The sequence below is a fragment of the Taurulus bubalis genome (genome assembly GCF_910589615.1).
Source record: "Taurulus bubalis genome assembly, chromosome: 9".
NCBI lineage: Eukaryota > Metazoa > Chordata > Actinopteri > Perciformes > Cottidae > Taurulus > Taurulus bubalis.
Genome location: NC_136597.1, coordinates 9,784,282 through 9,811,675, shown reverse-complemented (window position 1 = coordinate 9,811,675; position 27,394 = coordinate 9,784,282). Strand labels below are relative to the sequence as shown.

Genomic DNA, 27,394 nt, shown 5'->3' with positions numbered 1-27,394 from the left:
GCCACATGTGGGCAGATTTTGATAATCCATGAATCCACAGGACAGACTTGTGCCTTTTCTAACTGGTTAAAGTGATTTATGGTTAATACAATCCACGCCATGGTGACCTTCACATAACAACAGGAAGATAAGCGTCAATATAATGAACCGTTTACATGAGTGTTTACACACAAATATATGTGCTGAGGTACATTCAAGTAACCAATTATAGATAATGTAGTTCTTAAATTGTTATAAACATGTGGTGCTTGCAATACCAGAAGAAGACCCAGATTCATGAAAGCAATACAAAAAGACGTGTACTCTTGATGGAGACCCACTTGAAAGAGGCGTGTTTTACTTCATTCTGCATTTGATGTTGTCCATTAAATGTCCCTGAAAGACATACTGCTGTCATAACTGTTGACATATAATATCATGTTAAGTAGTCTACTGCATGTTTTTGATGACTGGAGATACTTTTTACTTTTCCAATACTGTGCACTGTAATTAGTAACATTGAAGATATGAAGCACAGCATAAATACATGTGGTGGGTGATCACCTTATATTTAATCTAGGCAGAATGAAAAGGTTTTGATAGAATGGCTGCAATATCTGAAATGATGTTCATGTAAGGAAAAACGCTAACATGTAAATTAGAATGCTGGATTGTTTGTGTGAATGCTGCCAAATGTCTTTGCAAGCTGTCCTCGATGGAGTTTGCAAACCTGCAGGATTTTCACTGCAAGTACATATGTGTCCAGATGTTTGATTTATACTTTTATACAGAGTAAAAAAAATAAAAACCCCAAAGTGTTATCTTTTAAGAAGCTGTTGTATGGAAACTATGCAGTTCTGAGATACATTGAAGGTCAATGTACATCTAAGATGAAGAGTTCATAGCAACTGCAGCCACGTCCTGTATCTTATTCCTGTCATGCATTAATTATCTTCTTACTCTGATGACCATACTTACACCAGCTGGCCATAAACAGTGGAGCAATACATGGGGGTTTGGATAAATTAAGTCAAGGAGAGGGGTATTTTCACTAACAACTGTAATCTGTTAATCAAAATGGCACAGCAGACTAACCAGATGTCATGTAAGCACGATAGATCTTGAACAATAGAATCTTGGAATATACTGTCAGCATCGATGCCTCAAAGTTACAGTTGTACTGTGTCTGTACTAGAATTTTTTTTTTTTTTTTTTTTTACAGCTGAGAAAACTGGCTGAGCTACAGTTCTGTGGTAGCCTAGATGTGAGATAAGCACTCTCCAGCACTAGATTGCCCGGGGAGAGTTGAAGCTTCAGTGTGTGTAGAAAAATGAAGATGAAGAAGTGCAGCTGCCATTCACAGAGACAACCAAAAAGAAAAGAAAGGTTAGTAGCTGCAGGGGCTAAAGAATAAGGCATTCCTAAAATCATTTAATATCATAACCATTGCCATTGTTATGTGGTGACATCATACATTTGCCACAGATACAGACAGATGTCAACTAAATATAACATGCTTGACTGTGTGTGTGTGTGTGTGTGTGTGTGTGTGTGTGTGTGTGTGTGTGTGTGTGTGTGTGTGTGTGTGTGTGTGTGTGTGTGTGGGTGTGTGTGTGTGTGTGTGTCATGATGCTTTTATCTGTGGGAGTACAGTGGGGGTAAGAGGTGAATGAGGAATCATGCATTGATCTATACATCTATCTTGTAGGTCCCTCTGGCTCACTCAAATGAGAAGAATGATAGAAAAGGAGGAGGAGGGTGTCCTCCAACTCATCTTTTAGAAAATACTCACCATCTGGCTGGAACAATGTGTGAATACCACAATGTAACAGCCCAGCCGCAAAAAACACACATCCGGTATTTCACACTCTCCCATATTTCGCCTCTAGCAATGGATAACTCCCAGTGATGTATTATTCCATTACAGCAGACACGTGGTTTCTTTCACTAACTGTGATGAATAACACAAGTAGATAAGCCCTTCTGGAAAATTATGTATGCAATGTAAACATGTGTAAGTCCGAGTGGATATTTGCATATGCTGTGTGTTTTAGGCACATGTGTAATTGAGAAATACTTCATGATGTCAACAATGCAAACACCCTTCAATGCTATGCTACGCCGAGCATGACATGCTAACAAAGCAGTGCAGCCTGCTGTTCAAAGTGAGAGTAAAGCGATCGGTGAGGCCATGCAGGTGACACAACCACCAGCACTTACCGGTTTGTATCGTGAGATCATTGCGTTTCACAAAACACTCTTCAATACCGTCACATCCGTCGCTTGGAAATAAACAAAGAAAAAAGGTTGAAAATAATAATAATAATCTCCAAAATTACAGTCTCTCATGTGTTCAGAGTGCGTCCGACGTCTCGCTGTCCCACTTTGTGTTTGCCCGTCCAACCGCAGGCGGCGGTTTAAGAGCTGAGGCCAGTAGCTGTCCACGGTGCTGAACCCGGGTACCGAGGAGGAGGAAGAGGAGGAGCAGGGGGGAGAAGAAGGCAGGTCCTCCACCCAAGACCACCCTTGGTCTCAGTCATGAACCGTCGACTGGCCGGTTACAGTAATAGTTGGCGCCCCAACAAACACACAGCAGCGGTCGATGCGACGCTGAAACGCGCAGCAGACATCAGTCACGTATGTCGTCCTGCAGCGGAGTGCAGGGCTGCACGGAGCGCTTACGCATCAGTGAAGCGGGACGCTGCACAGCGATGCAACACACACGTATAACATTACATGATGCCTTTATCTGCTTTTGTTTTGTTGTTGTTTTTTATTTCAGCTGACCTTAACTGTACATTTACCGGAATGTACTCCTGTAAACTAATTTAAAATCTGAATTAAGCCTATCTGATGGTGTTCGGGTTTATTCAAATCCGAAAGATACACACAGCTGGGATTCCCCCACTCAGCGAGTTGCTTGACATTCAAGAAGGCGCACCATTGCCCCCTGTGGAAATTTAATTAAAAAACTGTATGGCTCCCCACGCTCGAAGTAAATCAATGGAGAGACATGAACAGGGCTGATAGGGAAAGAGAACAAAACTGTTTACGTCAGGCTCCTTGTAAATTAGTTGCATATTGTTACACTTTTAAAATGACAACAACATGGGGAAAACCATATCGTAACACCTAAGAAACTTTTCAGGGAGTCAGTTGTGGACATAACATCACGAGTTGGCTTAAATTCTATTGCAACACCAACCTGGCAATGTTATGTTGAAACAACTCATAGAGGGAGCAGACAATCAATTCTCTGATAATGAGCAGTCCTTTAATGGACTTTGAAAATGCTGATTTGAGTGCTGATATTGATTACAGTTTTCCTGCTTTAATGTGCCCTTTATTGTTATACAGACAAATGAAACACACACCTGAAAGAAACAATCAGCATGGCCGTGCAAGGTCAACCATGTACAGGCTTGACAGAGTTGAGGAAAATGACTGGAGACGACTGAATATTGACTGGATCATCTTTAAACAAATCAAGACAGTGAGGATGCTTATTAACTTTATGGTGTCAATATCTTCATACATGACACAAGGCTTAAAAAGAGCCTTTAGTAATGCTAATTATAACAAAAGACCATCTTTAGCTGAATCCTGAAGAAATCCTCAACGATGAAAAAGCTTCTTTATCAGTGGGGTTTTCTTGGCAGGCTGGTGATGAGACTAGAAGAATGTTCTGCAGGGGAAGAAAGAGGAATTAACATGTAAGATAAGAATGACAGTAAACTGTCTGTACTTTGTTAACTAGAAAGGTTTCATCAGGAAAACTGTGCTTGCTTCAATCACTGCACAGTAAACACAACAGAACAACACACATGCAGGAGAGTTTTTATAAATAACAAATAATAAATATTTAGTCTAAATAATCAGACTAAACCAAAGTTTTGTCTTTTCTTGAAAATTTGAACTGCAAAGCCCACTTCTTGTTAATCTTCATCATTTCAACCTAAACAATAACCCTGATCAAACCCTGGGAACATTTTTACTGTAACAGAGGAGGAACCCCCGCTATAGTACCACCCGGTGTCACTTGAAGTGTCTATGGATGTCAGAACATGCAACAGTCCCGCAGAACAACATCAATCAGAACAACTGCTGAAGGTTGGCAGGATGCCTACGCGGCTTTTATGAGTTGACCATGACCTGACGACGCAGGGCAATAACACAGAGGCCACTAATGTACACATGGGTTTATAAATGGCTCACTGAGGCGAGATTTGGCAGATATATGGTGGGATGGGTCACTGATTGCATTAGATGTTGTCTATTCACTCAAATAGCACGGCTGTATTGTAGAGCACGTTTCAGCAATAAAGAAACATCGCCCTGAGGCATTCTTCAAATAAAAAAACTGCATACTATATACGCTGTATACATTCACGCTAGCTTTCCTTTGAAATAGCCAAGCTGTGACAGCGGTACATAAATCTGACAGTTTCTTCTGATTGACAGGGAGACTGTCACATGTGCTCAAGAACAAAATAGGGGGCCAAACAAAAACAAATGCCACACCAAACATCCCCTCTGCAGAGAAGAGGAGACTAAGTCGATTACCAAGACGAGGGTGAGGTGGGAGGAGAGGGAGGGCTAGTGCTGAAGGAGGTAGCCGTGTCTGTACAGTGTTGCACTGCCTTCAAACACCTTTCTGTTCACAGTGGGACTGAATGATGCTGACTTAGTGCTGCTTACACGTGCACACATAGACACAGACACACAAGCCACACTGTCATAAACTGTAAACTACTTGGTCAGATTCATTAAATTATGGCCTAAATTATAACAAAAATATGCCAGATGTACATGTTTATGTGCATGTATAATACATGCACATAAATCATTTATCAGGCATACTTACACTTCATCTTCATATTCTTTCGGAGGGGAAACCGCAATCACAACATCGATCCAGTCCTAAAAAGGTAAAAACATTTACTTTGATTTTTCACTTTTCAATTGAGGTTGAAGTGGTTTATGTCAAATCAATAAAACACCCTGTTGTAGTAGCTACAAGGGTAAACTGTAGATTTCTTAAAAAAGAAAAGGGGTGGTATTTAATGGTGGTATTTAATTTTCCTTTAATCCGAGTCCTACCCCTCCACTATTCCAGGCACGAGCCAGAGAGTTTTGTCCCTCGGTCAATGTGGCATCAATCAGAATCTTCCCATTGACAGCCATAAGTTCATCCCCGGGTACAACACCACCTACAAAGAGAGACATCAGAAATGTCAAAACATGTTTATTCACAACAGTGACACACAGAGAGTGAGTGCCAGGACCAGCTGCAGAGATAAATATAGTCTGCGTGAAGAGACGCTCACAAACTTGAATTGACTTCAGTAAACAAATAAACCATTAACGTGTTGTCCCCCACAGAGATGCAGTGTTGTAGTAGGAGTACATTTAAAGCTTGCATCTTAACTGTATGCCCAAGGGTAAGTCAGCAAGTTAATATCGGAAAAAATAAAATGAACTGACCGTGCTTATCTGCAGCACCACCTTCATACACAGAAGATAACACCAACTTTCCCAACGGAGAGTCTGCGCCTCCCTCCAGAGCAATGTCCAGCTGTCCAGTCTGAGGAACAATGAACAAAAGCATCACCACCACCAGTCATGTTTCAGAGTATCACACTTTAAATGTGATTAGCAGGTTTCTCTCATCAATAAAGTGAGTTATCTGAAGTGAAGGCAAAAGATGCAGCGCAGTACCTTCTTGATTCTCAGTAGTCTCACATCTCGCCCGTCTATCTGGTCCGAAGAGAACTAATAACAGAGAATGGATGGAAGATGGTAAAAGTAGAAAACAACACTGCAGTTGCTTAAAAGGAAGGAAATGAATAAATAGAGGTGCCAACATGAAGAATGGCTTTCTACTCGGAATAGGTGTAGAGCCATGCTCAGTAAAAGACTTAGCACCCTTTGGGAGTTATTAAGCATGGATGGTATAACTTATGAGGAGAGGACAATTGTTCACTTCAGGAAAATGATTAATGTTTGAAATAAACAGTTTTTTGTGTGAATACGAGATATTTCCAATTACAAAAAGTCTAATCGACTATATCTGGCTCCCTGGCAGTTAGCTTATTTAGCCATTCAGATGTTACATTTTATTATTAATTTTTCAACTGTTTGATTTGTCTTAATTGTTGTCGTAGTGCTAGTTCTAGTTCTAATGTAATGTAACTTTGGTATACTATAATTCACATTGGCTGCCATGGGAAGCAAATATTTTTAAAACTAATCTAATATTAGATATGATGGTTAATGATCCTAGCAGACACAACAGTTTTACATTTCTAGTTAGCTGGAGCTGAGACCTGCTAAATACAGCTTTCATTTTAAACTGCAAATAATATCAGGCATACAATACCATGGAGTAGGGATCAAAGCCTTCCTCGTATTTCTGAAATCCCTGAAAGAGAATTAACATGTAAAGTATTTCATTAAAACGGATCCATATGTCGATAAGGGTTTAACAAACTAGAAAAGAGAAACCAAGAACTCTCAGTAAATGTCAGATTTCCTTTGACAACCAGTTGTATATTCCAATTTGAATACCATCCTGTTAAATGGAAACCATGAAGACACAGAGTCACTTTCAAAGCCTCCCACTTGCATTCAATAATGACAACCATAGTAACGGGAACACCGAGCACACAGAAAATCATTCCTAATCATTCATCCCAAAGACGGCAGCAAATTAATTTAGAAGGAAACAGAACAAAGGGCATCACATTAATCCAGCTACGATGACTCAGAGAGCCATTCCTCTCTTTGAAGAATATTCATTTAAGTCTTAATTTCCTGTTTTGACGCAAACATAAAGAATGAACCCTTGTAATATTCATTTATATTTGTTGTGGTTGGAGAAGGCAGTTGAAATCAGCCCAAACAATCTAACTAATGTGGCATTTGGAATAATAGATACAATTCATGTAATGAGACAGATGTTCTCTGTCTCTGAGCAAAGTGGACAAGAAAAGGTTAAACAGTTCCTTTCTTCTTGTGTTGCACACTGGACCACCCAATGTAAAAAGACAGATTACAACCACATGGAGGACAGCCATTGACGTACAAAACCAATAACGGCAGTAAGACTGTGACATGCATTCCCACACTGAATGTTCATAGTACTATGGTGTGCTCTAAATGAACAGAAATGCTCTCATGTATAAGCTACACAACTGGACCTTAAGGCAGTGATGCAGCCTAAAGAGAGACAACAAAATATAAGAAGGCATGAGAGATCCACGAGGAAACAGGATGTGGTTCAGCATGTGCAGAAAGAATAGGAGAAAACACACTCAAGAGAAATACTAAATCAATAGAGGTGGTAGGTACGAATTACTTGTCGTTTGGTGTTTGATTTAAAAGACGAGTTGAAAGGCACCATCCGTTTCAGCATTTCCGGAGGCTGAAACACAAGAACAGGTGTCAGCTTAAGCCGAACATATAAAAAACAAAACACACACACATGCCTCACTACGATGCTGGAATTGTGTTTGCTCCGCCACACCTAGCAACAGTGAGTGTGGTTCACTAGTGTGTACTATTTGACCTGCGGTAACCTCACTACAACGTGATGTCACGGCGTACTGACACCATAGAGTACACCGCTACATCACAAGGTGAGATGTTAAACCACTGGAGGGTGAGTCAACCACGCTATACAACCCTAGGTATAAGCAAAGAAATGTTTTCTTTAAAAAAAAGGGTTAATTAAACATTACTATTATAATCTGTTGTTTTGGTCCAATTCCCAAAGTTAAAAAACTGAGATATGTGTTGCGACAAGGACTTAGACCGGCTGCTCTATTTTTATTATTATCAACCCATCCCGTGAGAAGATCAAAACCATTATTAGTCTAAAAGACTTTCCTTTCATGTCTGTGGCATAAATCGTTTTTTTTTTTTTACAAAACAGCTGACCAGGCTTGTTAGTGCATCCGTTCAATGCTAATTTGGTCTTTACATGGCATTTGTTAACAATAAGAACAATCTAAACCGGTTTTACCCTCATCCAGAACCTTTAATTGTTTGGCCCTTTTCTCCAGGCCGATGAAACACCGTGACCAACAGGAACCCTGTTAATATGACAGCATACGATGCACCATAGTCCTTGGGAATATAGTACGATACACAATAATCAGTCCACTTGTGTGCTGCAGCAGTGTAGACTACTCGACTGACGATTGTGGTAAATCATATGAGGGTAAAGTGATGATGATTCAAGGCAACCCTTCATCTCCTCCCAGCAAGACATTTCACCTGCAGAAGTGCTGCTGAACTGTAGAAGTGTGTGGTTGTGTTCTCAGGTGTGACTAGGCAGCTGGAAAAGGGTTTCTCCAAAATGAATGCAGTTTTTCTTCGTTTGAAAAATAAACAATATGCCCAGTTTCATGAGAGCTTTTTGACAGGAAGGAGAGATGGCTTTCCCGTGTGATCTAATAACCACAGATTGGCTTTCCGTGAAACATTTAAGAGAGTCTGGAAAACTCACCGGGACTTGAAAAAGAGGAAGAGATGAATCTCTCCCCCAGATGACGGTAAGCTGTGTCTGATGTCTGAATGTTTAATGGCCATATTACATTGACTCAGAAAAGATTTGTGCAGGGAGCAAAGTAGTGTGCTGTGTTTCATACCAGGCCATCAGAACGGAGTGCAGGTCTGAGTGGATCTGGTCGGTGGGTTTGGGACTGTGGCAGCATGACGGGTTTAGACATGACAGGGGTCATCTGACGCCTCTGGTTGGGGGGACTAGGAGCTAGTTGCTATTGGGGAAAGACCATGTTTCCATGATTGGATTTTAACAGCCTGTTCATTCAACAAGTCATTTTACAAAAAAAACATCTTGTTTTGGGAGGATTTGACAAATGTATAAAAGGTCATCATTTTGACAAAAATGGATGGGGTGCAAAACTTCAATCATATTTTTACAGAAAGTCACTCACCAACGGGGTGCTTGAATTGGAAATGCGACTGGCGTGGGAGGTTTTTCTCATTACCTGAACCACAGTAAAATAAAATACATTTCTTACCCCTCTGGCACAGACAGAGCACCGCAGCAATATCAATGCAACACACACCCAGACGCACTCCCATCTCCTGAGATATCACAGCATGGCTGCAGTTTCAAAAGCATTCAATTTATGACCCATTGGATGAAATGCAAATGTCCAAAACGAACGCGAGCACACACATTCAAATAATAAATAAAAAGCAGCTCCTCTCATGAGCAATAACATGCTACTTGCATCACTTCTACACACCATGCGTCACTCAATATAACAAATCAAGCAAAACCAAGCAACATCAATAACCAACTGAATCTCTGAAGGCCTTTCCCTCCATGAGAAGTACATTGAAAATCAATGACTGCACAATTCAGTCGGGCTAATACGGTGAAGCGCCCTCTCTTCATGCATAACACATCCCAGTGCAGAAAACAGAACAAGCACACGGACCTATTAATTAAAGAGAATCGAGTCCTGCAGCCTTGAAAATGCATTAACTCTATGTGCGCCCTTCATATTTCTTTAAAAGGCTGATGCAACTCTTCACAGATGAAGAAAAATAATCCAACAAAGCAACACACACATCATCTATCTCACATGATAATCTCTAACCTTTGGACTAGAGGGGTAGGACATTTCACTGGCGTTGGATGAGTAAATTCCTCCTCTTGGCAGATAGCCACCTGCCTCCCACTCGCTCCTGCGCTCTGGAGGACTGGGAGGGTGTTGAATGTGATGGTGATGATGCTGGCGGTAACCGCCGTGGGTTCCTACTCGTTCTCCTGAGTGTTGTGGGGGTGGGGGCGGAGGTGGCGGTGGAGGTGGCGGTGGTGGTGGTGGAGGAGGGGGTGGCGGCGGATGAGGCCGTGGAGCCGGCTGAGGGGAGGATGGAGGCCCCGACGACTGAAACTGAGGAGGATAGTGGGAGGAAGGTGGGCGCGGGGGTTGGGGAGGCTGAGGTTGAGGCTGAGGTTGAGGCCTGCGCCCCCTGTTGTTCAAGGTAGACGGGACAGGGGGAGGCTTTCTAGCGCTGGCAGGAGAAGGAGGCCGCCGCTGTGGGGATGCTCGAGACAAGGGAGGGGAGTAGTTGGGTATTGTCGGGTTCAGCTTGGATGAGGGTGGTGGGAGAGGCAAGGGACGGGGAGGCTGGCTAGTGCCGGCCTGGGTGGGGGCCAGCCTCTTCAGAGGGCCCCTCAGGCTCTGATCCACATTGTCCAGGTTAATGTCATCCAGATCAGTGGTGGCCAGGTGGAGGCCGCCAGGGAAACGCTTCACCTTGGGCATCGTAGCAGGAGAGAGCGGCGGGGAGAGCTTGAAGTCACAATGACATGAAAAATTAATCGTTTCATCTCGTGTCAATGCTCTCCTGTTGACCTGAAACACACATCTAGAAATGCTTACCAGCAGACTATTGTCTCATTCTCTGTTCTTCTTTAAATTTGACATGAACATGTTGATGTTTGAAGGCAAATTACCAATTTGTGCCAAAACATTGCCATGTCCATGTAGAAACAAAAAAATGGGAATGAGATCATGAATAATTATCATTTTCACACGTCTCCTGTACTTTCCTACCGATTTCACTTGGTATGAGCAGGTGAATATAAAATCTCCAATTCCACACTAGTTGCCTCACCAAATGCATCATATAAATCATTTAACTTAACTTAACTTAACATTCATAAGTGACAAATGGCACACATAGTAGTGTAAACCCTCCCTGGAGTGCCTCAATGCTATTATCAGCAATGCGTTGCTACTGTATTAGAGCTCTAATCATCTCCTTGCAACAGTAAAAATAATTGGCATATAACTTTGTATCACGTTATATGAAACAAGAAAACAATGTTGAGGAGCTCTGAGTGCAGAGAGGTTTTGACAGAGGAGGTCTCACTCTGTACCTCTGGGGATTCATTCTCCACACAGGATATCTGCTCCAACCGAGTCTGACAAAGACGCTCCACCCAGTGTTGCACTTTCTCTGACTCCTCAAGGTCTTCTCTCTCCGTCTCTGAAACCTGGTACAAACGGGCGGCATCGGACAACAGGAATCAGCCCTGCCCACACACACTTACATGCGTAGCTTTAAAACAGCCTTTAGTGAATCATAAAACAAACATGGTTGCACAACTTGACACCCTGAGAGTTAATGGTGCCATAAATGACATCATAAATATGAAATGGTGTAATCCACATTGTCACTTTGTTCAGTATTTATTTGGTACGCCCTCCTTTTCGTACCTCCTGCACCAAACGATTGATCTTAAGTTGCTTCTCTCGTTCATGCATTTCTTCCTTCTCCTTGGCGAGTTTCAGCTCAAACTCCATCTCCTTCTTGTTCTTTCTCTGCTCCTGCAGTGTGTCTGTGTTGGACACTTTCTTCTTTCTCTTCTTCTTTTCTCCTTTCTGAGGTGTCATCAGTTATAAAAGCAGGGGACAGACAAATCTGCCACTCCAAACCACGAAGCACGACATGCAGAAATAGCTCGTGGCACCACACTGTTCGACTGATAAAAGCCCAACAAACAACATTATGTTTGAGAAATGTTTCGGAAAACAAAAGCTCTGATCTTAAATATTTAACAGCCTTGTCATGACGACATTTTTCTTTCACCACACACAGGTCAGGCAGCTGACTGTACCTTGCGGAGTGACGGCAGTTTTCCCTCGTATCGATAAAACCAGCCAAATGCTAAGGACGGAGATGAACACAGGTCACTCTGTTAAATTACATCCCAGGTTAAAACACAGACTCAGCAAACTCCAAGCAGTGCATCTATTACAACAACAACATGACACTAAAGAACCACAACACAACACCCCAAGAGAAAAAGAGACAAACAGATTAAGCCCGCTCCATTTAGGCACTCTGAATAACTACATGGAAAAATGCATTTAAGTGATGAAAAAAAGACAGCTTTCAACAGCTGGATTGGTTGTGTGTCATAATTCTCAGCAGCATCTAGCAAAAACAAATGCAACTGGTTGAAATGATACTGAAAACTCTGCAATGGTTACATTCTGGTTGTCAAAGGAAATCTAGCACGAGTCTCTGTGCACGCTGGTTTGAAAAAACATCCTCTGACAACAGCTGTGACCATGACAGCTGAGGCTCCAGACTCACTTGTCTGTCCTGATCTTCATCCTTGTCCTCCACTGGGAAGGAGCTGGCTTCATCGGCTTAGAGGAGAGGCCATAAGAGCAACAAAGCACACAGAAGTGACAGAAAGAGACAGAAAGCGTGCGTAAGAAAGGAGGGGAGATGGTGTGAAACCCAGGCAAGAGTAACTTCTAAACATCTAATGTTTAGAAGAAAAGTAAATACGTAGGTTTAGGAGTAAATAGAGGATTCATGCACTTCAGGACTCGTTCAGGTGTCCTTACGAGAACTCTTGGACTTGGTGGTTTTTGACTCGTGCGGGGCGGGTGATGGGCTCTTTGGACTTTTGGGCCTCTCTTTGGCTCCCCAGTCCTCCTCCCACTCTCTGCTGTGCTTATTCTCCACAGCCTCCAGCCTACAAAGGATGACAAAACAAGTGAGAGTTGTAAGACATGTACAAAATAATACTGAATCGGCACTTCAAGGACATTAAAAAAACACAATATTAGTCGTATACTTCTCCATCTCCACTTTATAGCGCTCCTCTTCCTCCGCAGCTTTCTGAGAGATCTCCATCTTCCTCCTGTTAAAGCACATGACAGATGTTCTCAATAAAACTGTCCATATAACATGCTATAGCACGTAGGCTATAAATACAGAATATATTACTTTAATCCAGTTTATGGCGGCTATTGAGAATGTCAGCCTTGCAACATGTGATATGCAGTCACATTATTTATCCTCAGATATTGCTGGCATCAAAGCACTGAGAAAACTGAGCGTGTCCTCTGAATTTACAAACGCATGGGAAGGATGTGCAAAATAATTTAGTAACATGAACATAAATCAATATAGTGATGTAACAACAGAGAAATATAAGGTCCCTGGTTGGATGGAAAATCTCTGTAGGTTCTGTTTACTTTCTGTGCACCCGATATATGAAGATGCATGTTCGTGAAGCATATGCCTATTTGACAAGGAATTTGTCTTTGTTCACACATGTAGAGTACTCTGTTTCTCTGTAATGTCAGTCAGTATTCTATTGGTTTATAACTTTCGGTCTCAGATTAACTGTATGTCGGTATTTCCCAAGCTAATTAGACAAGCAGAGCCCTCCAGCTGGAGGAGGATTTTTGTTTAAGCCGTTTCAAAATGTCAGAAGATTTGCTTTTTATGTTTTCTTTTAATCAGTTACTGATCTCAACTTCAGTGTGAGGATGTGGTCTCTCTGTACATTTAAAGATTTCAAACTATAAACCCCCTATTTGTCACAATAGAGACAGTACAACGTCTGTCTTGTGTACAACAAGACAACTGTCATGTTTCTGCCATGCAACAAAAACGGGGTAAATGTTTTGGCTGTTCACTCACTGCTTCTCCTTCTCCTGCTGCTCCTTCAGGATTTTGTTGGTCTCCAGTGCCACCCTCTTCTGGTGCATCAGCTCCTGCCTATCCAGCTCCCTGCGGGCCTCTACTGCCAGACGCTCCTCATCTGTCATGAACAGCTCTCTGCCCTGAGAGGCAATAACAGCCAGAGACAACGATCAGGGAAAGACTTTGTGGAAAGCAAACATCCTCAAACTTTTTGAGCCCTGGAGAACCGGCAGAGAACCCAAAACAGTCTCCCTGACCAGGGTGAGAGAGGAAATGTCTTTGAAGCCTCACTCAAAACCAAGGCACAACCTAAGAATCATTGACTTATAGCGTGTATGCAATATCTATTTAGTATAGAATTACAATCTATGTGCTAGAAAAAAATTGTTCCCTGTTTATGCAGATAAAATAAATAAATGCATTACAGAGGCATCAATGAAAACCATGAATAAGAGGAGACATTTGTTTCGCCGTCACCGAGTCCCGAGGCGAACAACCTGCCAAGTGACTTTTGTTGATGATAAATGTTGCTCCTGCAGACAGCCGGGCTGAGGCAATGTGGTAATGTGATGTCTCCTAAACAGACTGGCAGATTACTCTGTATGGTGCAGGAATGCAAAGGGGAGAGGGCAGAAGTGTGTGTTCCCACAATTTATAACAGATAATCCCTTACTCTCTGAGAGATCTGATTATCCTAAATATTATTCTGTGATATCCAACACAATACAAACAATTCATATGCATTTTGTTTGGCTATCACCTTTATGTCTTTTAGAAACATAGATATCTCTGGGTATCCCTTTACATGTAAATAATCTAGATGTAATAAAAACACTGCATAGGTGTCACTTTATCTCATATAATCCATTTTGAAAGGTTTGAGTGTCTCATATGCAGATGTAATCATATCTGTATCTTAAAAGTAGTGTTTCCTGTTGATTTTTTGGGTGAATCCAATAATACTCACAATAGTTATATGTGAAAGAAAACAGAAGAGTTATGAGTTAAAAAAAGACAAAATAATATTGAATGGTCTTTAAATGATCATGTATTATTGTATTAAATAGTAATGCCATGTACTTACAGCTCCTGTCAGAACAGTAATAGTCAAGCTCCTGCTGCTCTTCAGGACTCTCACAGCCTGGGAATATAATAACAGAAAACTTAAAATAATGCCCTTCATTTTGAAGATTTATTTAATTTAATCAATCTACGGTAATACATTAACAGTCTCTCGAAAAAAATATCCTGTGTGAAGTATGTGTTATGTGTATTTGGTCGGGTGTGAAATTAGCAGACTCCTCTTAAATATTGGCAAAAAAACTTCATGAAGGACCTTTTTTTCTCCTGCAAAACCTTTTTTTTCTGGTGAAATGCTAATTTGGCTGTGGATCCACAGTTCATTGAGTTTAAGCCAAATTAGTGTTTCACCCGCCAAAAAGGTTTGGCAGTAGAAAACAAACTCCACAGCTGAAGGGCTTTGAACAAACACTGACAGTCACACAAGTTCAAAGGACAAAATGTACACAATTGTAAATTATGCTCCAGCTGCCATTATTGGTAATTCAATTATGCTAAATTCACCTCTTTGTGGTCCGCATTGGTGAAATCCACCCCATTCACCTCCACAATCTGGTCTCCAATCTATAATTTAGGATAAGACATAGATGCAGTCAGCAGCAGTAGGTATACGCTTATCACAGTTTAATAAAGGACTATCTTATCTTATCTTTCATAGAAGTATTCAGTTTATTCACCTCGAGTCCGACTTCGGCAGAAAGGGAGCCTGCCTTGACATTACTGATGTAGATACCAGGTTTCTGGGTTGGACCACTGGAGATGCTGATGCCCATACCCTTGGTACCCACAAGGCTGAGAAAAACCTTCTTCTCCTTGATTTCTTTGCCACCAATGGACGTCAAGCCTGCAATGCTGCTTTTTTTCTCCTGGGGCAGTTACAGAAAGTCCATTAGCTGTCTGCTTATGTGATCAATGTGAAGCACCATTAAGCACAAACTAAATATGCCTCCTACCCCAGACTCAGACACAAACTGGTCGACAAACTGCCACTTGAGGGGCTCATCTGATGAGCTGGAGAAATTAAAAAATAGGTGAACAAGAACAAAGCAATGTCATTCTAGCACATTAACCCATTTCACCATTTAAACAGCAGATAGAAACTGTTTTATCAAATGGTCTTACCTTTTCACTGGGATCATCCCCACATCTACACAGAGGGGAAAGAAATAGAATGAATTGAAGCCATCGATATTAAACAATATTCATCAATCATGCTGATGTTGTTTGAAAATGAGTTTGTTTGACGTACGTCTGACTTTGAGTGACACAATCTTCTTTGTCTTGATGAGACTGATGACCTCCTCGTGGATACAGGAGGAGATGGAATATCCATTGATGCGCACAATCTCATCTCCAACCTATAAATCAAGACCGGATGGGATGCTATGCGTGACACCTTCAATTTCAATATATCAAACACACACAGTTACTGCTACTCCAATATTTTATGTCCCTGTCTCTTGAATATTCCAGCCACGATATGGCTTATTGATCAGATCCTAGTCATCTATTTATATTTAGATGTGTTAATCATTTACATAACTGAGCGTGGATATAACACATTTATGTCAATGTCTACACTGACATGTGCAAACCTACACACATAAACAAATGCATCATATGGTTATCTGTATGTTTTTATATTATTGTTTTTATATTATTACCCTGTTAAATGAAATAAATAAATAATCACTAACAATATAATTTGTTTTAAATTAACCATGCAACATGTCTTTAATGCTACATACTACAATATTCCTTTGAATGCAGAATAATATTGATAAAAAGTAATTATTTTCTCTCCTAACATTTCCATCATACCAGGAGTAATGTTGCCATGACTACCTTCACCTTGGATGTTATAATACACTATGACTCACAGCGGGTTATTTATTTTATTTAACGTCCATCTGGGTGAAACTGGACAATCAGTGACAGACATGCAATCTCTGTAAGAGTTTTTAAAACACAGTGCTTTGCCCCACCTAGTGGATCCTGGTGTTACAGAGACACATGGCCACAGAAAGTTTATTTGATTGACTCTACAGACAACAATGGGTCCCTTGCCTAATCTTAACATTAAAAAATATACTGATTAATGGCATATTATATACAAAAATACCGTACTAAAATACTAATATATTAGTTAATATATATATATATATATATATATATATATATATATATATATATATATATATATATATATATGGAGATACCATGTAACTAAATAGCAAGACAAAAACAAATAAACAACAGTAACAACACACATATGTGCATACCTGAAGACCGACATTCCCGGCCTGACCGTCTTTGACCATCTGCGATATGTAAAGACCACTGCCAAACTCCAGCCCCCCTCGGACACTCAGACCCAGTCCATCACGATGTGTCCGATCCAAACGCACCTCTTTCAGCTTCCTACACAACCAGGAGAGAGAAGAAGATGCAAAACAGGACTATGAGCCATGGAGGATGGTTTCAGTTGGGAAACCATGAGAATACAGAGAGTGTGGGGACGCTCAGAGATATTATGGTATGAAATTGTCTTTGTAGGCTGTTGTCATTGTGTACGCTCATACATTTGCAAAACAGACCAGATATACACCAGTACCAGGACATGCTGTGCTCACCGTGACCTCTTTGGGGTGAGCAGGTCGTACTCCACCTGGTGTTTGAGTGGGATGAGAGGTCGGATGGCATCAAACAAGGGCAAGCGCTTTGGTTCGTTGATGACCAGCTTCAGGTCTCCCACCAACACTGCCAAATCCATTGACCTAAAAGAGGAGGGGGATACAAACTATATTTTATAGTTTAAGTTTTGTATGTTTTTTTTAATACACAATTACTTCTGCAAAGTTGCAATACAGTACATGAAACAGGGTTTGTAGTAGAAATACAGTATGAACTACCAAAATGTTTTGGTATATGGCAATAAATGCCAATATGATGCACATTTCAGTGACATTTCAGCTACATTAAAAACAGAATTGAGATAAACTGAGGAAAAAACCTGAGAATATAATAAAATCTGATAAAACTACAATGGAAATTACAACTTTAAAATGTACCGTAGACTTGTCCAAATTGTTTGCTTGTTTTATTAATTTCTTTATTTCAATCTGATATTGTTTTTTTTCTTAAAGGACTATTACAGCCCAATTAATCCTCCACTCAAGAGCACTGCACGCAGAGTTGTAGGTTCCCTATGCTGTGCTGTTTCAGAGGTGTTTTTACCCTGACGAGAATGAAAGTCTGGAGGAAACATTCACCACTTGTGTTGACATCAGTATGCACATGGCCAGGCTTTATAATGCCGAATGGTCAGATTTAGAGATACTGAATGGGACATTGACTCTAGTCGAAAGTACAAGTAATTATAACTGACCTCTAATGATCTTATCAGCCACAATATTAATAAAGTCCTTTTGTCACCATTCACATAGCTACACTCTGGAGTGCTTTATAGAACTCTTCATCACATATGCAGTAGCACATCCCCTTTAATAGGACTATAATATATATATATATAATTGCTGATGGAAAAACATCAGATTATCTTTCTTTCCCAATTCAAAGGAAGCCTAAAGATGACTAGAACAGCAATTAAAGCAACAAAGTAAAAGCTACTGTGTAAAATCTGTCCACCTGGCCTCCTCTTTAAATTATTAACAAGTGTCATTTCAGTCCTGCTTGGAGGATGAACATAAAAAGAGCTTTTGTGAATAACTGGCCAGGCTTGTCGGAGCACAGTGGAAACTGATCAGAAGCGGTGGGGCCACAGAGCTCTGGCTCTTTTCAAAGATTAAATGAAACCTAGACCTGTAGCCCCCCTCCCTAGACCCTCTGAGACCAGGCTGTTATTGGAAAGCCTGATGGAGCACACTGTTTAAACTGGAGGTCTGTGTGCATCAGAAATGTTTAAGAAGTTAAGGCATGTGGGCATAATTTTTTCTGCAGCTATCATAGAACAAGAAGAAATTACAGCATATGGGAACAAATGTAGCCTTTTATCTATTGTCTTTTTTATATTTGCATGTATATAATGCCACGTGTATATGGTTGTCTTTTAAGAACACAACCATCAATAATGTATTCATGTAGGAATATAGAGGTGCGACTATACGGATGAGTGTGTGACAGAGACAAAAGAAACAAGTAAATACAACATTCTCACAGACACACACACTAACACCATGCTGAGAAGTGACAGATGGTACTCACTGGTGATACATGCGAAGGACATCATACAGGTAATCATTCTCAGCTTCATTTTCAATCAGCAACTCCACCTGCAAAGAAAAACATCTGATGCCATCTGTCTTCTCATTGCTGAATCAGAGAAAATGTCAGCCCACTGACACACACTGTCCTCTCTCCTGTGGTCCTGTCAACCCTACAGGGGGTGAGCAGACAGTGTGTGCCTCCTGTGTGTGTGTGTGTGTGTGTGTGTGTGTGTGTGTGTGTGTGTGTGTGTGTGTGTGTGTGTGTGTGTATATGTGTGGAAGTCATACAAACCTGATGCCGGCTCAGCTGCAGCAGGATAGTTTTGAGAAAACGCTTCGGCCAATCAGTGATACAACACATTTCACTTTCCCCCCGACTAAACTACAAGCTGCTGGCTTCAAACCCAACCTGAGTGGTAGTTCCAACTGTTCTGTGAGGACGACGAGGCTCCTTGGACTAAAGCAGGTGTAATGGAAAGCCCTACTCTAACCATCAAACCCCTGGGAGGGAATAATGGCAGTCGAGGTGAGGAAAGGCTGCAGTAGGAAGGTCAGCCGTGTCATCTTACATCTCAAATACAAACAGAGGTGAACATTCACACCCAACATTCACACGCATCTCATCTTGAGCAGCGTGTACTCAAAAGTACACTATGTCTTCAAGAGAGAGAGAGAAAAAACACATTCAGCCATTAAGGCATCATTTTATGTAGGAATTAAAGAATTGTAGACTCACTAAAGACCTTTTCAAACCTGACAACTACATCCTTTGTAGTTCCTTTTGCAATGCTTATTAATTCAAGTAGCTGACAGGAAGTAAACTTGGACCAAAGTCGTAGTCCTAGCAACATAATGGTAATAAAACAGATCTATGGTAATCATAAATGTAGAAATGCACTGCGTGGACCCTGCTTTGAGGGCGTGTGTGACATGGTCTTTATGACTGTAATAAATTTTGCTCAGCCACTCCTGCAGCCTGAACTGCATGCAGACTTTGGCACCATATACCAAAGTGCTTGGCACTTTTAAATCAACATAACAGATAATATTGCAATTCTTCACAAATGTGCAGTGAAAATCTGCACACTCTCAACCAGAGAGACATACAGAGACTATGATAATGAAGGAAACAAAGCCTGATTGTGCCACGCTGGTCCCTCAGCCTCTAATTAAACCCGCAAATTGTCCCATCTCTTCCGCTCAGCTGCTCATCTCTGACACAATCTACATTATCTAATGCTGGCATGCCCTTTGTGAAGAGCCTGCAATATGTGACACTGCCAGCCTGTGTGCAGCACAGATGGCTGTGTGATCATCTCACATGCTCTACGGCTGAAAATGCCCTGAACATATCATGTTCCTTTCCTCTGTTGTTGTTTTTTCATAGTTGCAGGCTGTTATGTACCAACACCAACCACAAACATAGTACAATGTGTGCTAAATACATGGAGCCACATACCGTGGATTCAGACAACATCTGTTTTATCCTGGACCTCAGCTGTATGTTTCCTGAGCTAGAATACTATAGATCTACTGCAGAATAAATTATGCGCATAACTAACAAGAGATCAGAACAGTTGCTGGTACTGTAAGAGCATAGCCCTATGATAATAATTTCCTCCTGGACAGTCCATAATAAGTGATAATAAGTGACAATAAGTGATTTCAGTTTAAATGAGACCCCATTAGTCTACTAGCACCTCTAGTTTTGTTTATTACGGCTCTATTGGCTTTAAGTTAGAGATCACTATTTTATTTGAACCCTGAGGCTACTGCCACACAATTTATAATGTGTGTTTTACCTACATAAATGCTTTTTGATTTACTCTAAGAAAAGCATCATATTGAAAATACATTTTGAATGATTTAACTGTATTCTTCGTCGACCAGGCCTGTGTCTGCGTAACATCCAACCGAAAGAGACACCTGAGCCAGCGAGGTGACAGCCAGGTGAAGGGAAATACTTTTTAAGGACTTAACGGTATTTAAGAGAAATGTAATCAATGTCGCGAGAGGACGACGGTTGAAACTTACCTTGTGCCGAAATTCCCGAGCAACTTTACGCTCCATCGCTGCGAGGCGGCAACAAACAGACGAGAGGTCCCGGTGTCGGTGGAGTTGGGCAGGAGTGGACCGGGGTCAGTGCGTCAAGCTCCTCGCTGGAAACTACAACTTCCGGTAAAGATTTTCACGGTAAGACAATAATAACGAGGATACAATAGTTGGGGGTCGTGAATACGAGCAAGGAGACTATTTATAAAAAATATAGCTATGTTACTTTCAAGGAACGAGGCATGTCGTCTTTGTCTAGCGGTCTAGTTCTTCACACATTTCCAAATGTAGGCCTTTATTATGAAAGGATCAACGTTTACTTTCTGTATTTCAGCAAACTTAAAAGAAACAATCGACAACCTCTAGGTTGCCCGTATTTTGGACAATTTACGCGAGTTAATTAACTAGAATATATACATTTTAAACCGATATAAGTCATATATACCAATATAACGTTTTTTTGTTTAAACCAGAAACAACAACAAAAACGTCTAATGGCGCACTGACCATCATTTATCATGATAAAACCAAGTCTGACATCCCTTAAATTCCTCGTAAGTGACATTAAGGTGCGATGGTTTTATTAATCGTTTCGCTGCCTGCCGCTTATTATTTCGACGAAGAAGACGAGGGGGCGTAAACTTCCGGGTTTCAAAAGCTTGTTTGAGAAGAACAGAACAACGCCGAGTAAACGGTCGAGACGGAGGGTCTGTGAAACGTATTAATAACGGTAATATGTCAGGCAGACACGCCGATATACATGTATTATACTATATTGTTGTACTGTTATGTGCATACTTTATTTTCGCTGTATCTGAAGTTTAACCGGTACATGTTTCATTAATGAAAGACGTTGCAGCATGAATGTTTACTTTGCAACAGGAATGGACGTGATTACAACTTCAGTCTGTCCTCCTGAGTCTAGTTGTGTTATATCTGACTGTGTGTTACAATGTTTAAACTATACTTTTAAGTATCTCGTTAGTAGACTTTGCATTCAAATGTCCCGCTCCCCCTGGCGCCCAACCCACGCCAACTGAAACACACGGGGCCCTTTCCTCTGATCAGATGTACTGTGAACTTGTATCCTAACGCCTTCTCGTAATTATTGTCACACTGAAAGAAGGCAAATCGTTTGGGACAAATAATTCAGTATTCAGATAAGGATTGCTAACAGGAGCTTTTACTCAATTTGCAAAGCTTTGTCTGTGTGGCCTCTTTTTGCAGAAAGTATGTGATAGCTATTTGTTACAACAAGAAACCATTTTTGCACTATTGATGACAGTGACTATGTTTTCACTTCTGTTTTCAGTGTTGTGCTGGGATGGCGTCGCCAACTAAAGATGCAACACCACGCAGGTAAGCTCACACAGTCAACAGGAGGACAGACACTTCTGTGGTCTCTCAGCAAGAGAAAGATGTAATGCTTTTAACTGTAATCTCCCTGAATTATGCAAAGACTTATTGTGTCATTCTGGTCCCCCACTGTTACAGTCCTAAATCTTATCCCGTAATCATGGATTTAGTCTCACTCCTTAAGTGGGTTTAAACGCCTGGTAATCATTAATTTAAATGTCTTGCCATTTCTAGAATTTGCCGCAGAAATGTACTGAACTTTTTTTTCTTCTTTTTTTTTTTTTTTTAACTACAGAGCCAACAATCGTACTCCTGGTCGAGAACCTGACTCACCACTTCCTCCCATCCATGAGCGGCTAGCGTACCTGCGTCCTTCCAGGGAGCTACTCGAGTTCTACCGAGAGAAGATTGCCCAGTTTGACGGCGAACATGAGGACCTACTGCAGATGCTGGACAAGTACAAAGGCATCACAGAAGACCAGGTGAGACGCAGTGAGGAGTCGTATGTGATGCTGTTTTTCAGGTGTCCCAGAGTATGTTTGAACTGATCCTCTCTCCTACCTGGATGTGCTCTCAGCATAAATTGCAGTGGGAAGTACGACAGCGTGAGGGAGAGACTGCAGAGCTGCAAAACGCTCTGAGTGACATGCAGGTCTACCTTTTCCAAGAGAGAGAACAGTCTCTTCGGCTTTATGCAGAAAATGACAGACTAAAGATCAGGTTGGTGCACGGTTGATGATGAACCCAGATGTGTAGTGATAGCAGGAAAAGTACAGGTGTAATTAAGGACATAAATAGGGTCTTCTTTCCATCTGTGTGTTCCAGATCCATGACCCTGCTTTTGTGCATGACTGACACACTTGCATAGAATGGAGCCATCATTCATTTTAGTTATTAGTGTTGCAAAGGGTTGGAACATTTCCAAGGGAAGTCTAGCTTGTAAATTTAAAATTACAATTTCAAACGCATATCCTTTTAATTTATTGGGGGCACTGTACTGTAGCTTTGATTGATTGATTGATATTTATACATTTATTGAGGGGACTTAATTTATGTATTTCCAACACTTTATTTAAAGAATATGCATAAACTAGTGGTTCACTTTAAACTCCAAGTTTGCACACATTGTTGGCTCAAATGTAACTTTTTGGGGGATTCAATTTCATGTTAGTTTCTTTCTGCATATTGCATGGTAAATACAACCTAAACAAATAACTCCTATAATTAAATTTTTTCCCCATTATTTCTTATTAAGTCTCATAAAAAGTTTCCACCATGAATATTATTGCAACCCGAGTAGTTACACCTGTGCCTTTCCTCATATGACAAATTAAAAATGCTTGCTGTTTAGAAAAGGCCTATTAGATGTTAATAGTAATAGATAACTGGCTGCCATTGGACATACTGCTGCATATTATTACAGATTATTTAAAGCCTGTACACACCCATGGTACATCCATACATGTGTTTTCTTCATAAGACTGTCTATGCATGTACAGAAGGTGAAATAAAACAGATTAAAAGAAAACACTGGTGTGGGTGTGCAGCACCTTTTAATATCCATCTTCTGTATTTCACCTCTGTACATATCATTTTACCCAACATTATGTTGTACAGAGAGTTGGAGGACAGGAAGAAAATCCAGCACCTTCTTGCCCTGGTGGGTACTGATGCAGGAGAAATCACATATTTCCACCGGGAGCCTCCTCACAAGGTACATGTTTTCTTCAACATAGACCTTCCTCACAGCAGACATCTTGACTTGTCAAACAAAGAGCCAATTAATCACCTTAATAAATGCTGCATTGGCGGGCACACCTAAATGGCATTGATAATGTAAGCAGTTCTACCTGTATTTTTCCAAAATATTTTGGTTTCGACAAACCATTACATTTTCATTTAGCTGATGCTTTTATCCAAAGCGACTTACATTTTTGCTCTATACACTGTAGACATAGCAACGGGGAGAAATTCGGGGTTAAGTGCCTTGCTCAAGGACACACATTTATACACGCATATATACATATATATGCAATTTGACAAGCAAATGCTCATTGCTTGTTACAACCAACAACAACCTCTGCTGTAAGAGGGCATTGAAATTGGGATATTGTGTTTTCTGACTCGCTGCTTTTTTGACTGTATGACTTCACTAGCCAAGCTCCAACAGTGACTCAAGATGTCTCCACAAACCTTTGCATGCATATCTGAAGGACTTGTTCAGAAAGGTCAATTGCAATACGATGAAATAAAAAGACAAAAGTTTCTTTTGGGGGGGTTAACAAAAATGTTTTGAAGACGGCTATATGTGATGACTATATTTCAGGTCACGGTCACACAGAGGAACACTGAGTCCAGATTGGAGGAAAATCTCAACCTAAGGCCAACCATGTTGAGACCTGCTGCATCCAGGAAAGGTTTGCAAATGCGTTTTTTTATATTCAATATTTGAATTTTGTCTAATGATTTAAGAAAGATTTGAATATGATTAATCTTTTATTGTGCTAATAAAAGTATCATTCATTTACCAACCTTTTTTGAATAATGTCAGTATCCAATCTGTTAATGTTAACACAGGAAGCAATGTTTCTTGTGAAATTTGGTAAGTGAGCCTTTGGTAGACAAGCAAAATGATGAATAATTGCAGAAGGACTGTGCCTCCCTGATTTTATGTCTGCTTAAGCAGAGAGTAGCAGGAGAACAAAATCAGCAGACGGATTAAATGGAGAGAGCCTGGAACAATACAAGAATGATAACCAGACGTTGTTACTACAGGTAGGACACTTTTTGCCCCTTGCCTCTCTTCTCTACTGTTCTGGTGACAAGTGTACCAAGCTATTTGTTGTGTGGCTCATGTTTTCAGGTGGACGCTCTGCAGGCTCAGATGGAGGAACAAACCCGCCTGGCTAAAGAGCAGGTAGAGTCTCTGCTGGAGGATCGACAGATCCAAACGGAGGAGGCACTAGCACAACGGCAGAGAGATCAGGAACGATTCACAGCTATGACTGACAAGTGGGTCTGCGTGTTTTTTTTTGTTCTCCCCGACTAAACTACCTAGTGTGTTTTTGGAATGACGCACCTTCAGCTCCCTTTCCCTCTAGATGTATAACTCGCACCTCCTCTCACATTTGATACCTCAGGCTCCAGCGAACCCAGAACCTGCTGCATGAGAGCACCAGAGATTTCTTACAGCTAAAGTTTGAAACGCGGGCTCATGAGAAGGGCTGGATGGTGGAGAAGGACCGGCTGCTGAGGGAGCTTGACTCCTGCCACAACCGTCTGAGGAAGACTGGATCTGCTGGGCCAGAGTCTGGCCGAACGTGGCAACCCAGCAGCAGCACAGCCCTGTTCCTCACCCGGGCTCAGCCAGAGTTACAGCAGATGCAGAAGGACGAGCTTAAAGTAATATTTCTTCTAAAAACTAAAATCGTATCTCTCTTTGTTTTGGATTGTGAGTTTTTTTTTATTTATCTTATTTAAATGAATCATCATCAGGCGATGCAGGAGGATCTGAAGCAAGCCCACCGACTGGCAGAGATGTACAGGGAGCAGTGCATTACTTTGGAGACAGAACTGTCCCAAATAAGAGAGAAAGGGGATGTGGGCCGGGAAATATTTAAGGTACCATAGTTGGACAGATGCTTATGTCTGTAAAAACCTCATTTTATGGAGATCCCCAAGTTTGTTACTGATATTTTCTTCTTACTAAATCTGAATGTGTGCAGGAGCGTTCGGACAAAATGGCCAAGCGTCTTCAGCTGATGACTCAGCGCTATGAGGCGCTGGAGAAGAGGAGAGCTATGGAGGTGGAGGGCTTCAAGACGGATCTGAAGCACCTCAGAAAGAAATTCAAAGATGTGGAAAAACAACTCCTCAAGGTAAAAAGACTTTATGAATAGTCAACTAGTATGTTAATCTTTTCTTCCATTTGTCTGCCTTGATCATGGGGAAATTATGTTGTGATTTCAACACGTTTTGAGCTCTTTAAAAAATAAATAACAAACACTGAACATATCATAAGTTATTTAAAGAAAACAAAATGAGAAATGATTTAACTATTGTCTCCTCCAGCCTTGCATACTGCTGATATCATCGTAAACATTTAACCTGGTGTTTGTGTGTCCACTGTTTCAGGTGACTCTTAATATCGGGCCCAACCAGGACTTAGCCATTCTGCGTGAGGTACGTCAGACCAGCGGCAGGACAAAGAAGGTTCAGGGTGAGCTGATGGCGCTGAAGGCTAAGATCTATGGACTGGAAAACGAGCTGAGATTCAGCTGAGGACTGGATTGTGCCGTCTACTGTCTGCATATTAAGGACAATCAATGTGAGGTTTATCACAGTCGAGTACGTTTGTGCCACTCTGTAGATTACTGAAACTTTGAGTGAATGTTATTTCTATTTTGTACTTTGGACTAATAAAGATGTTTTTCTACAACACTACCCTTTTTAGTTTTCATCTTTCTGCTCAGAAATGTAACAAACCCGTCGTTTTCTCTTGAAAAAACTAAACATAAAACCTGTTGTGATTAGCAGTTATGATATGGAAGGTCATAATTCCCTTGATTTCTGTACCTCAAACACTACTATAAGTGGACTATAAAAAGCTAATAAGTATGGTACCTCATCTCACTGTTTTTTCCCACTAAGGCGTTTGAAAATCTAAAAAGCCATTTTAGTATTTTTTTTAAACTATACAAACAATCAAATCGTCCAACAGTTCCAGTTAGAAACACTGTGTGTGTGTGTGTGTGTGTGTGTGTGTGTGTGTGTGTGTGTGTGTGTGTGTGTGTTTCTGCAAAAAGAGGAATAAAACATAAGAAACAGGCTTCGTAAAAGGCGATGCGCCGCTATACATAACACTGCCACAAGAGGGAAACATAAGGCCACAATGCTGCCAAAGGGAATCAAGATAACTAACGTTAGCTATGAAACACACAAGTAGGATACCATGACCTCAGTTGTGAATATCACAAATGCTAATGTGAGGTCATATCACCTGACAAAACGTATAGAAAATGATTACAGGAATACAACGAGTTACAAATGAATTAACAGACACGCAATGCATGGAGTAACATGAAGAACAGGCTCTACACAGGAGTAAACTAATTAACATTACCAGCAGCTGGGGAAATACATACAAAAAGACGCATTTAACTCAAAAGGGAAGAATATACTGTGCATTATGTTCTTACAGTTCG

The 27,394-nt window shown here is 40.9% G+C and overlaps 3 protein-coding genes across 4 annotated transcripts in view; 1 reads left to right on the top strand and 2 right to left on the bottom strand.

Annotated features, from left to right (window-relative positions):
- The window catches only part of abcc8 (ATP-binding cassette, sub-family C (CFTR/MRP), member 8), a gene marked incomplete at its 5' end in the record, with an annotated part of 51,938 nt that extends 49,718 nt beyond the window's left edge, over positions 1 to 2,220 (bottom strand). For both annotated transcript variants that reach the window (XM_079223792.1, XM_079223793.1), the window contains one exon: positions 2,200 to 2,220. In XM_079223792.1, the coding sequence (XP_079079918.1) occupies positions 2,200 to 2,220 (21 nt within the window). The remainder of the gene's footprint in view (positions 1 to 2,199) is intronic.
- Positions 2,221 to 4,575: 2,355 nt separating this feature from the next.
- On the bottom strand, positions 4,576 to 20,852 carry ush1c (Usher syndrome 1C; the record flags this gene model as incomplete). The annotated part of the gene is made up of 27 exons (XM_079224135.1): positions 4,576 to 4,669; positions 4,844 to 4,899; positions 5,080 to 5,189; positions 5,464 to 5,563; positions 5,698 to 5,751; positions 6,359 to 6,400; positions 7,337 to 7,402; positions 8,631 to 8,759; positions 8,940 to 8,993; positions 9,615 to 10,313; positions 10,904 to 11,020; positions 11,244 to 11,408; positions 11,645 to 11,722; positions 12,127 to 12,182; positions 12,387 to 12,517; positions 12,620 to 12,685; positions 13,474 to 13,616; positions 14,561 to 14,617; positions 15,061 to 15,120; positions 15,234 to 15,422; positions 15,510 to 15,567; positions 15,679 to 15,703; positions 15,806 to 15,914; positions 16,839 to 16,977; positions 17,190 to 17,333; positions 18,781 to 18,848; positions 20,817 to 20,852. The coding sequence occupies 27 exons, from the start codon at positions 20,850 to 20,852 to the stop codon at positions 4,576 to 4,578; spliced, it is 3,045 nt and encodes a 1,014-aa protein (XP_079080261.1).
- A 653-nt stretch (positions 20,853 to 21,505) lies between these two features.
- On the top strand, positions 21,506 to 26,627 carry ccdc77 (coiled-coil domain containing 77). Its single transcript, XM_079223532.1, has 12 exons — positions 21,506 to 21,564; positions 22,147 to 22,193; positions 22,486 to 22,672; positions 22,768 to 22,910; positions 23,808 to 23,904; positions 24,517 to 24,607; positions 24,877 to 24,965; positions 25,054 to 25,202; positions 25,331 to 25,592; positions 25,686 to 25,811; positions 25,916 to 26,068; positions 26,325 to 26,627. The coding sequence occupies exons 2-12, from the start codon at positions 22,159 to 22,161 to the stop codon at positions 26,469 to 26,471; spliced, it is 1,479 nt and encodes a 492-aa protein (XP_079079658.1). The 5' UTR covers positions 21,506 to 21,564; positions 22,147 to 22,158; the 3' UTR covers positions 26,472 to 26,627.
- Positions 26,628 to 27,394: the final 767 nt, after the last annotated feature.

Excerpts from the sequence above, each read along its gene's own strand:
- ccdc77 (XM_079223532.1), top strand. The coding sequence starts at position 22,159 with ATGGCGTCGCCAACTAAAGATGCAACACCACGCAG. Across the intron at positions 22,911-23,807 it reads AATGACAGACTAAAGATCAG|AGAGTTGGAGGACAGGAAGA; the intron begins GTTGGTGCACGG and ends TATGTTGTACAG. Across the intron at positions 25,593-25,685 it reads TGCAGAAGGACGAGCTTAAA|GCGATGCAGGAGGATCTGAA; the intron begins GTAATATTTCTT and ends AATCATCATCAG.